The 12,834-nt window shown below is 40.0% G+C and overlaps 1 protein-coding gene across 9 annotated transcripts in view; it reads right to left on the bottom strand.

Annotated features, from left to right (window-relative positions):
* naaladl2 (N-acetylated alpha-linked acidic dipeptidase like 2) overlaps positions 1–12,834 on the bottom strand; it is a 422,647-nt gene that overhangs the window by 190,130 nt on the left and 219,683 nt on the right. For all 9 annotated transcript variants that reach the window (XM_030432206.1, XM_030432202.1, XM_030432201.1 and 6 more), the window contains one exon: positions 3,176–3,443. In XM_030432206.1, the coding sequence (XP_030288066.1) occupies positions 3,176–3,443 (268 nt within the window). The remainder of the gene's footprint in view (positions 1–3,175; positions 3,444–12,834) is intronic.

Genomic DNA, 12,834 nt, shown 5'->3' with positions numbered 1-12,834 from the left:
GTAGATTGTGTTTTAGAAAAGGCTTTTATGAATATGAAAGAAGATATCACAATATCGATTCTTCCTTAATCATCAGACAACAACCACAGACAGCAAGTACCTTTGTAAGTCTCAATCGTTTGAAAGGAAAGATATGCTCAGCCTCTATAACTATAACTAACTATATCATACGAATATAACAAATATATAACATATCTTTTATCCTCCATTTTGGTTTTTATTACATTAGCATATTGCTATATTATGTACAACAAGCATCTTTGCATAATATTCGCCTGTCAAACATTGAGAAAATAATACAATCTTCTGATCTGATGATTTAATCTTTCTTTCATGTGCATGTATGTGTGTCAGAGCATAGTTCCTGCAGCCCCAGCAAAACAGTGCCACCAACAGCAGGACTTATTAGCCCGGTATTCTTGCTCTGGGCCGCCATCCATCCATCACAAATGCCATATTTAATTGTCTGAAAGCCATGTTTAGATCCGGCAAACTGCCGCTTAATTCAAGGCAGCGTGCAGGAACGGGGCTAGGAAATAATCTAGTGATGGATGACTGTGACCCTCCTTTGGGTAGACTACGACGAGTGGACAGCTGGATGGATCGAGCAAAGTGGAGAAAGGAGAACGAGGAGAGAGGGGGAGGGAGAGAAAAGAGGAAGAAAACTTGGTATTCACAGAATCACTCCAACTTTTCATCTGCCCTCAGGCCGGCAGCAGCTCAAGGGAATAACAAGCGTCTCCTTCAACCCCTTTTTTCTGCTCCGGGGATACAGAAAAGTAAAACCCTCTAAAAATAGTGACTGTATTTCTTGTGTCGTTGTTTCGTGTGTGTGTGTGTGCGTGCGCGTGCACATGCATCTGCTGGCTAGTGTGTGCAAACTACATGCATAATGACTTCCATTAACCTTCACACTCCTGAAGGATGACGGAAAGATTTACAGTGCATCGAGCGTGATGCAAATACCATGTTGAAGACATTTCAGCTTTGAATTTCTCTGCTGTTGTGTTCTAATCACAAAGTCTATTTTTATCTTAGTATAATGTATAATGTGTGTGAACCACCTCTTGTCTGCAGGAAAAGGCCAGAGGCACCTTTGTACCATCTATAAAAACCTCTTGAGAATGAGAATGGTTTCATTTTTATAATGTGCATTTGTGTAATATACAGAGAAGCACTCAAAAGTTTTTCGATATCCGTTTGTAATGTGGAAAGGTGTGTGATTTATGATGATTCATTCATGATTGTTAACATTCCTGCAAACCAGATACATGTTCAAATTTCTACCATATGTGTCATATCACCCTCATATAATGTGCTTCACATGTCGGGAAGTGGACGGTGGTGATGTGGCAGCTCAGCAGGACGGCTGCCGAGCCAATGACCACTGTTTGAGATGGTGTTTTTTTGTAAGCATGATAACGCTGGTTGTTTTTAATGAGACGTCAGAACATTTTCCACACGTGTCAATGGTATCTGAGTGTGGCTTTATTTGATAGCATAGCTGAAGAGACACGGGGGAAACGAGATGAGAAAGAGGGGGATGACATGCAGCAGAGGGCCACAGGTTGGAATCAAACCCACAGTCTCTGTACATCAGGATGGACGCTTGAGCAGCTAAGTACACCTGACACAGGTATTTTAAGCTCTTAGCTGCCTAAACCTGACCAGAGCATAAACACATGTTTTTACATATTTGTGGTGTGCAGACTCGCACATTGACGACTTCTGTTGGGTGAGATGAGTTGAATTGTGATCTCATTAGGTGATTTTAAAAGATAAAGTAAGTTTTTATGTCTGCAGCACTTGTCATCACCAAAGTGATCGCTGTCCTGGAGAAGTTATATAACAACAGTGGTTCACAGACTGGAGGGCACGGTGAGCCTTTTCTCTGAATGTTTAAGTGCTGTTGCTGAGTCTGATATGACCCCTTAACATTTCCTGTTGACAGTGTGAAAGGTCTATTAAGGGGAAATGTTAAGCAAGCAATAATTCAACTGCTCCAAATGCCACAGGTGAAAGCAAAGTCACAGGAGTGAAATGCTGTTCGATGCATGTCCAGTAAATGTGGCTGATTGGGCCCTTTTTTAATTACATTTTGACATTTTGCTCTGTTCAGTGAGATCTATCAGTCAGTCATCGTCACCTGCTGAGTTCAATTAGACTGATCTTGATATATCAAGTTGCTAAAAGTCACCGTTAACAACAACCTCATTAAATATTTGTCCTTTCCTGTGTGATGAATGCATGTTTCCAGTAATGTATTAATCTCTTCAGATGTCAGCCGCGGGAGCTTTTCTTTATTTCAGATGTGGGCCTGATGATATAAAAGAGTTAACTATGGGTGTAAACTACTTTATAAGACATGTGAGACACACTGTAATAAACTTGTTTAATTCTTGCATCTAAAATCAAGTCAGAAAAGAAGCAAATGGTGTGTTGCAGTGAGCTGTCAGGGGAAGGTATTAATTTATATTCCACTTCGTCAACAGGTGTCAGTGCAGAACCTCGCCTCACCTGGAGTTGGCATCGCTGTTATTTCGTTCACTCACCTTCAGCTCTCTCTGTTCAGTATCTGCCTTTCTTACACAAACCGCAACAGAAATTAACGAGGTAAGCTGTTAAAAAGGATGTTTGAGATATCTGTTTTGGTTCTGGAACATGCTCTGAGTGGATTTCAGGGCTAATCAAAGGACACGACTCCAGAGGTGGTCTACCCAGCATCCAGAGAGCTATGATGCTGTTATTTGCTTAAAGAATCGCTAGTTTTCAGTTTTGACTGTGCTCAAGTAACGACTGATGCTGAGGAGAAAGGATGCAAGAGTACATGGTTTTCAGCAGATTTCATTTTTGAAAATATGAAAGGAGCTTATGCAGAACTTACGTCCACATCTGCTTCAGATAGTGTCTGAAATCTCCGCAGCACAAAATTGGTGTTGAAATGTTTTCGGACTTCCAGGAACTTTGAACTATGGTTGGCCTACAGCAGCTATAACATTTAAAGTCATAACTTCTGGCTATGACCTTTACTGACAGCCCTTCAGTGGTCGGAGGCCGAGGATTTGAACAATCCGACAATATGAAGGTGTTGAGGACCAGGAGAAGAGTGCAGCAGCCAGGAGGGTGAAACAACCTTTGGTTTAAGAAATGTCAGGACAGGGTGATGGTACAATACCTGCAGACTTCCAACTGCAGAGTAGGCTGCGTAGGAGAAACGCTGCTTCGGCAGGTCATTCGGTCCGCGCTGGTCACACGGGATCCCGTTAGGCAGGAAACACTGGTGACTGGACCTGTCAGTGATGGTGTTGGGTGTGGAACCAGGCAGGCTGAGCAGAACTGTGTGATTGGACAGACGGACGTCAGTCAAACCGAGTCCCACCCACTGCCTGTAGAGGTACCTGGCTCTGGCTTCCTCGCTGTCGTCTGGTTGGCTGGAGAAAGACCTGGAAGCAGGAGACGAGAAGTCCTTGTTATGTTATGCAATACAGCACATATTTACATCAGGCGCCAAATATAAGAGATTTTTACACTTGTTACTCATGTGCAATACATGGAACAGAGAAATTGGTACTTCCCAGGAATCCTCACCAAAGTGGACTCCCCTGGCCTCAGGTCTCTGTCAGTCTGATGGTCTGTATTTTAAAGGCTACCGTGAAGACCCCCCTTGTTCAAACGTCATTAACACCACCATGTGCAACCATACAGTAACTGTCATTTGAAAGTATGGTAATGAAACTGGGTCAGTTGCTCAGCTACAGTCATTTCTGCAGACACTCTCCCATATTAACAATGATAAAATGAACTGCAGACACAGAGCAGAACAATTCGCTATGTGTGTTTTTTTTTAAAAAGCTTTGAAGGGAATTACTAAATATAACTTCAAAATCTATTTTATTTGGAAAAAGATTTAAAACCATGAAACTCTCGAGGCCTGTAACATTCACAGTTCCAAAATCGATACAGCAGAACTAGAAATATTAACATTTGAATTTCACATTCTTCTTTTAAAACCTTGCAACTACATTACCCATAATACAACCCAACTGCTGACAGCTCGGTCAGAGATTTGGGTGTGTAATGCAAGCAGCAATTAAAATTAACCTGAGCTGAAAACCTAAAACAGAGACAGGGAGCAGGCTGAAACATCCGGAAACCTTTTTAATTTTTTTAATTTCTAAACTGGTCGTCTTTAGGCTTTAGGCCCTGTGTGACTTCGTTCTCCCGACACATACAAACAAACTTTGATGTGCAAAATTCAGTCGAGCTCCCCTTTAAGAATTCTGCATTACAGTCCCCGAAAACCTGGCTTCAAAGTCACCTATTTATCTAAAACATTAAATATTCATGATTTAATGAGGACAAATCAAAAGCTAAAATGGGCATTTTTATATATATATTTATTTTATTGCTCATGAACTCAAGTACTCTGCTTCATCAGGACCGTGTGGTTTGATCAGTTTGGCTCAGAGTGACCAAACGGCGTACGTCTTAATTTGGTTGCTAAATCAGCAAAACTGTGTTGTCTTTTATATCTTTTACAATAATAATGTGCTTTCGTACAACTTCATCACTCATTTTTTTTAGAAGAGAAAGAGAAAAAGATGATTACATGAAGTCATTATTTCTGAAATCATGTGAATTACTTCAGTGTTTCTTGTGAAGTATGTTAATTCGAGTTGTAGAGGAGGCTTTGTCTTTATTTTAAGTTAAGTTTGAAGTTACTTTTAATCTTTATACATGTTAATGGATCAGTGCATCACTGAGAGTGATTTATCACAGAGTCAGACAAATCTTTTGCACGAACAAGCCCATAAACGACCCAAAACAGAATGTTTGCCGAGTCAACATAATACGATGAGAGGCAGCTCTTTGAAGTTTACAGAAAAAAAAATGTAGGTCAATAACACTGAGATCATAAAATATCATACACATATAATTATGAGGCTTTGTTCTCTAATTCAATGTATAGCTTGCCAAAAATAATCAAGGATTTACCTGGATGCAACAACCCCCAAAGTTAACCATCTCACAATAGAGCAGCCAATTAATATAACTCCAGGACGCCACGTGAATAAAACTCTGGCTGTTTGAGCAGAAAAACATGCAGTGAGAATTTACAAACCTCTTTCTGTTTATCGTGCGCTGACCCAACATACACAAACACACGAGAAAAGTGGTTTTTCTTCTCCGTTATGTTTTGTAGATAATCATGAAGTTAATTACCGTGACAGCTTTTGTTCACATCTCAAGGTTTTTAATGACAGACCACATAATGACTTTTAAACAATGCGTTTTATTTATTTATGAACCTGAATAGAACATGTTAATCAAAGACTCCTTCAAAGACAGAATGAAGAGAAATCCATGTGGCACTTCAGAAAACTGAGTGATTATTGCGCTGCTTCTGCTAAATTGAAAATAGCTTTACGTTTTTCTTTAAGTTTTTTCCTTTCAGCTTCTCATCAACCTTCTTTTTCTTTCACACACACCCTCCTCACAGGAGCTGTTGGTCTCAGTCATCCCTGTTTTCCTAATTGCATGGAAGCCATGTCAATAAAAATGATCCGGGCCTTATTTGAGTCTCTGCTGCTGGTTCTGTTTGGTTCCTGGTGTTTACTCTCATTATTGTTCTGACTCTGAGAGGACTGGAATCATAAGTTCAGCAATAAAGACGTTTTTTCAGAACTGGACTGTGCTGGTATTTCAACCTTCTGGCGGAGAACAAATATACCATCCAGCGCTTGAACAACACCTGGGCTGGAGATGATAAGATATCTCAATAAAAAAAATATTTTTCTCAAATATACGGTTTACTCAAAACAACAGGATGAAGCAGTTATCTGTGTGAGAAGACAATAAACACAATCATCACCATTTCTGATTTTCTTAGAACATTTATCGAAGGGAAGGTCTTAACATTTTTTATAAAATTACAAATCTATATATTCTTTCTTTTTACTTTCCCCTTTTTTCCCCCTTTTTTCTTTCTCTCAATACCTTTTTTATTCATTGATGACGACTACGATGACTTATTTACAAAGTATGTCTTTTTTGCTAAATATAATAAAGTTAAAAGTACTGGGCTGATGTTTCTCCAGCCTCCAGTCTATGCTAAGCTATGCTAAACACACTCTGATGACAGCATGTAATGTGTGATTTCGATACTGCTACTATAACTATTAATATCCTTTGTTTCTGAATTTGGTTTTTGCTCTCCAGAAAAAGCACAAGTGACAGTAAGCCTTTCTTTTACAGTTCCCTTATTACCAGGTACTTACCTGGTAAATTCATGGTAACAAAAAAGTGTTACTAGGTAATTACCAGTGGTAATAAGAAAGTAAATACCTAGTAACACATTTTTGTTACCATATATTTACTGGGTAAATAGCTAGTAATTAGGGGACTGTAGCTACCTGCTTATTACCAGCAGTAATTACCCAATAAGACACTATAATTTACCATGTAGTTACCAGGTATTGCCCAGTATTTTGGCCATAGTTTGATTGTACTTACTTTCTTATTACCATTGGTAATTACCTAGTAACACTTTTGTGTTACCATGAATTTAACTTGGTAATTAGGGGACTGTAAAAGAAAGGTTTACCCTAAAAAGATTAGGCAGAGACAACTGCCTAACTTAACTTGTGGTGCGTTAACGTCTTAACCCCAACAGTAACCGTAATCAATAAGAAACATTTATGATAACATTGGCACTGATAACTGCACAGCAGCTAATATTGGTGGTTATTTAGATCACACTCAAACTCTGTCTACTTTGCTCTATGGACTCAGATTCATTGCCCAACACACTACAATAGTTTGGCAACACGTGTTTCTTTGTGCCCTCTGATGTCTCCACAGTGGTCAGATTAAATAGGTCTAAACTGTGATTTGTCGGCCATGGTCAGTTCAGCTGTGATCCAATTCCAACAGACTAACCTTCTATTTCTATTTCCAAGAATTAAGAACAGCTTCACTTGTTACTCCAGCTTGTTATAGGAATTACTGTGCACCCGACGCTAAAACATGAAGCTGCTCCAGATGAAAACTCCACAGATTTTTCTTCCTTTACCTCCGACTTCTGATATCTTGATTTCTTATTTGCGTGTTGCTTAGCAGCATCCTTGTCTCTGGCAGTCTGGCTGAACTGTTGTTCAGTGTTTTGTTCTTCAGAAAAAGAACATGACTCTTTTTGCAAACCCTTCAAAAAAATAACATCTAAATGGCTTGTAAAGAGGACGTTCTGCGACATAAAAGCATGAACAATCATTAGAGAGTAGTCTGCTCAGACAACTAGCTGCACCAAATCAAGATTATTTTCACAGCACGCTCCACAATTTTGAACTACAAAGTTCTGCTGTACGGTCAATTTACTGAATTTTGAAAAGGTCCGGTGTTAATTGTGTTGAGTATATATCAGTGGTTTAAACACGGGTATTAATCATCATCTGCATGTGCAAAATTTGGGAATACATTTTGGGTATGTGGTCTTTGTTTCTGCCTGTCTGGTGTGAGTGTGTGTGATATCTATATCAGTCTCAGCAACAGATGGCCCAAACCCACAATTCTGCTATTCTCTAGTCAGCAGGCCACGTCTCATAGCTCGCCAGGAGCAGCAGCAGGAGGCTGTGTGTGTGTGTGTGTGTGTGTGTGCTGCTGTGTTTTTGTGTGTGTGTGTGTGTGTGTGTGTGTGTGTGTGTGTGTGCTGCTGTGTTTTTGTGTGTGTGTGCGGGTGTGTGCATTTCCGTATGTGTTTGCTTGCAGGGACCTTCATCTATAAGCCAAGCTGTTGGAAGGACTCCCTGCGGTTTGGGACACATGCCCGAATCTGACGCCTCGCCTCGTGTCTCAAGTGACTTTGAGTGTGTCTGTTTGCATATGTGTGTTGATCTACACAGCTGTGTGCGTGTGTGTGTATGTGTGTGTTTATATCTGCCTGTCTGCAGCCGTTTGAGAAAACACACCTCCACCCCCGTCCACACAATTCAGCTGTCTTGTCCACAGTGGTGGTATTCAAACCTTTTATTTACATAGGTAATATTAAAATGTAAAATAAAATGACAAAAACTACTCGTCAATCAAGCAAAAAACAGCTTTAAAGCCTCACTTATCAATATATTACATGATGAATGAATCAACTGACTGTGACTGTTAACATGAGTTACTTCAAAAGACAAATCTTGATCAATCTCCTATACTTTACCTCGTTACCGTTCTATGATTGCTGAATTAATAAAACAGTATTTGACCAATCAATTAGTCTTTATTTAAATTAGTTCATTTGCCTTTGTATCCGTTGTTTCCCACCAGTGTTGAAACCCGACACTTCCATCCACCAGGACAAACAGGGAAACAGTATGACGCCTCAATCATCCTGAAGGACACTGGTCACTCAGCACAGTGGGCCAGTGCCATTTTTGTGATTTAGTTTATTAAAATTTTAATAGATCCACGTTCCAGACTGCATTAAACCTGTCATTTCAGAAGGTTACAATCCCATCAAGATCATGTGGAGATTGTATCCGTTTACAAGGCAGATGGCTCTACCTTCTTGACATTTTCTCCCGGCTAATAAGATCGAGTATGGATATCATGTACATCATCTGTGTTTATTTTGAGGGGAATTATTCCAAAAAGCTAATTCAGAATCTTCAAAAAAAACCCCAACAAGTAAATCTGTGTTATTTCCATGCTGCGTAACCTTTTCCGCATGCTTGAAGAGATGCTCTGATTGTTTTGAAGTGTTAACACTCAGTACTTGAAGCCCAGCGACTGTCATTATCTGATGAATGGATTGAAGACGCTCTATCCCACAGAGAGGGATGAAAAAAAAACTGTTTATCCTCAACTTCAGCCAGATGCAAGAGTTTCATGAAAGCCTTTTTTTTGTTTCAGTTTCATATCTTGTCTATTTGGCATCTAGGGCTATAATTAATTATTTATCCTCAATATCACTGACGAGCGGGGCGGGGGGAGAGGAAGCGTCTCTTCATTGTGATTTGAAACAACAGTTCAAAGTCTGGTCTCTAACTCCCAAGCTGAAATTTCTGTGCAAATCAAAAGCTTTTGTATTATTAAAAATTGGAAAAAATGGTAATGTTGCTTCAAACCCGAGTGTTTAGCATCATTGCACCATCGCTTTTGAAAGACAAATAGACAAATTAACTTTGGCAACATGCGTGCATGTTTTTGGTCCACGAGTCCACTTTAAAAATTCCACTAATTTCTCGTTGTGTAGCCTCATTTCTATTACATGCTTTATGCCTGTTATAATGATTATGTGAGCGGGCTGATAAATCACATGTTCTGCTCATGCAGAGTGTGGATATAATTGCCTTAGTGAGAAGCTCTGTGTGCTGTCTCGGGCCAAGCAGTCTTGGAAAATGAGTCGCTGTTGCCTCTGCTGGCAGCTGCTGAGGATAATATATTCCTGTAGCACACAATCATTTTAATAGCTCATCCATTTGTTCAGGAGACAATTGATTTTCTCTGTTTCCATACACGTTAGTCACATTTGATTTCTCTCATCCCATTTGCATTTGTCACATTTTAAGAGCGTGGCACCTGTGCTCAAGCTCCATGATAGGAAATCTTTATTCAGGTGCCAGGGCTGGTGTTAAGGTGGAAATCTAAGTGATGATGGAGGCTGCCAAGAAAGAAGATTCAACACACAACTGGCTGTTTCTGTGCAGCTGCTTTATAGTTTAACTCAAAAGAAAGTAATCAGAAAAGGTGCATCATCTGAGAGTTCAATCACAGACGCCAGAGTGCATTCTGGTGCACACGAGATGTTCGGCAAGGTACAATTATGTAAAACCTACAGTCAGTATATTCATCAAAGAACACACTCTGTCTGGGTTGTTTGGAATCAAAAGAAGGATAACTAGGTGGTTATAGTCCATGACAGCTGCAGCTACAGGTCAGTTTTCTGAAGATTATTTTCTTTTTTAAATGCTCAGTTTTGAGGGCTATACAACATGTTGGTCAGTGTTTCCAAAAGCCCAGGTGAAAGCCTCAAATGTCTCAATCCAAAAGATAGTCAGTTTACAGTCTTACAGGGAGAAAGAAACTAGAAATATTCACACTGACCTCCAGATTCCATCAGGCCGCTCTATAGACACTGTACCACCCAGATAAGGGAAGTGAACTTCAGCAGGCAAGTTTTAGGGAAGACATTTTTGAAATATAACATTGAAGTACAACATTTTTCAATCATTTATGAATGAATGACACTACGGCACTTCACACTGGCTTCAGCAAAAGAAGACACACACACACACACACACACACACACACACACCCACACAGTGTACCACCTCTAAATGCAACAATAGGGGTTGCTCTGACTCAACAAAGTAGTACATCTGTCTTGTCTGTCAGCGATGAAAGAAGAGACACAACGTCCTTCTAAACACCCTCTCCCCAGATCAGACTGCTGTTAGACACTCAGGATGCCGATCTGAAAGGACTCTCCACAGAACGCACAAACAATAAACAGAGAAAGCAGCAATAAATGGCAGTGCGAGCAGGATTATCAGTCTGGGACTCGTCATTCCTGAGCAGATAGCAGCACTGATTTTACACGGTGAACCTTTGTTTGCTTCGGGAGATGCAAACTCAACTGTATAATGTCGTCTGTGACACTGAGGCGCCCTCTTCTAAAAATAATAACCCTGATGATGTCATCATTGTCTGAGTGGTTATTTGGACGCTGTGCATGGCTGTTTGTAATGATGCACCTCGTTTTTTGTTGCCTATGCATCTGTTGCCCTTTAATATGTCGGGCTACGTAATGACAGCATAAAAAAGGCAGCAAGTTACTGTAATTACCACCAAACTGATCGTGCTGCAACCATCAAACGAAATTGAGTTTTATAATAGAAACAATGTTGTTCCTGCGGACGGCTCTCAGTCTTCCTTTACACGCTCCGTGACAAACAATAACACAAATACAAGCAGTTTTTCATCTCGCGTTTGTGTGCGTTTGATGTGTGTTGTGAATCGAACACTGCGGGGATAAATGAAGACAGAGTTCGGAGACGCGCTGACTTTGAGTAAAGCAGCAGTGAAGGAACTGCTTCTCACTGAATGTAAAACAGGTGCCGTGCCGAGCTACACTGCTGAATAGCAACGCACACACACAAGCACACACACAGACACACACACACAGTACAATTAACCTTCGACACTGCTGAACAAAATATTACATTTTGCCCTCTGAGTCCTGGTAATAAGGGCAGTTAGGGGATGAGAAAGAGGGGAATTTTGACAAGAAGGAAAATCAGCCAGCCACTTACAGCCATCTTGATCCTGGTTTATGCAAGTCTAATATTAAGTTGAGACTTTTTGCCTAATTAATGAATTCACCCCCCCTCTCCCCAATAGCGCCTTTATGAACCCCATTTCCATGAGGTAATGAAATTCGGTTAACTCAGCCATGCCCAAAAACAGCTGTATCTCAGTCAGGAACACAGTGCCATTGAGTTAAATTAGCATAATTAATTTTGGGCAGTTTTATTTGGCGAGAGACCTGTGTAAAGGCAGATACAGAGGGATGGCTGAATTGCCATTGTGGTAAATGTAGAGATGTCTCTAATAAATTTGGTTCTGAATAGTTTTTTTTTCCTATCAACCATTCCAATTAACCAGAATGCCAAAGACGCATTTGATGGGAATATCTGAAAGGATTGCTGAGCTAGGAAGTGTGGACTTCATTACAAATCAACATGTGAATCATACCTTATCTGACCCGAACGAAGGAGTTGACCCGGATAATCACTTCTGTTTCAACATGACTGGGAATTGCAAGTATTATACTGAAGTTCAATACAGAGACAGCGCTGAGATGGACGGGAAACTGTCTCTAATTCACTTTAACAGCAGGAGTCTATATACCAACTTCGGCCACATCAAGGAATACCTAAATCACTTCAAAACCCCTTTCACCATCATTGCAGTGTCGGAAACATGGATTAATGAAGACAAAGGCACAGATTTTTTCCTGGATGGATATAATCTTGTAAAAAGTATGTACATTCAATCGTTGATCAGTACAGATCAATACAGGAGGGTTGATAAAGGTCAGAGGCACGAATCAACAGACACTGTGCAGACACTGTGTTGAGGCGGCATGTGAGCATAACAAATACCATTCTGTACCCAAACAATAAGTTGAACCTGAGAAAATTGTATGGTCCAAGGCCAATGCCAGTTGTACATAGCAGGATGTTGTTATAATGTGTATCAACAATGTGAGATAACTTAGGTACGAACACTGTGACACTACTGTGAGTTATCACAAGTTCTTCTGTGCTGTGAAGAACTCAACTAGCCCTGTAAATCGGCACACAACAGTAGACACACATGTAATCTGTATGTACTGTCTAGAGCTTGAATTCAGCTCTGTATGCTACTGCTGTAATATGTTTTGTCAAAGGTCATAACAAAAGAAGTTGAAAAAAAAAAAAAAAAAAAAAAAAGAGAAAAGAAAATGTAAAATGCAAATGACAAGAAAAGATCAGGATGAAGATTTTATCCTGTGGGTAATGGGGGCGGGACTTGATAAGCTTTGGCTTCTCCCGCTTTTCCCTTTCGGCCATGTGTATTGTATTATTTGAACAATGATGAAATGTGATGTTTATGAATTGACATGCCCGAAATAAACAACATAAATAAAAGACCATTATTAATGGTATTACTTCAACACGTGAAGTTAAAAGGCCTGGGCCAAACGAAACGCTTTGATTTGGCCCCGAGTATCAACATGAAAATACATCCTACAACAAAGGGTTGCACAACGTAATGGAAGTTCATAAAACACAGTTATTAATATAG

This window comes from Sparus aurata, chromosome 11 (genome assembly GCF_900880675.1).
Source record: "Sparus aurata chromosome 11, fSpaAur1.1, whole genome shotgun sequence".
In the NCBI taxonomy this organism is placed as follows: domain Eukaryota; kingdom Metazoa; phylum Chordata; class Actinopteri; order Spariformes; family Sparidae; genus Sparus; species Sparus aurata.
This window is presented reverse-complemented; position numbering and strand designations above follow the sequence as displayed.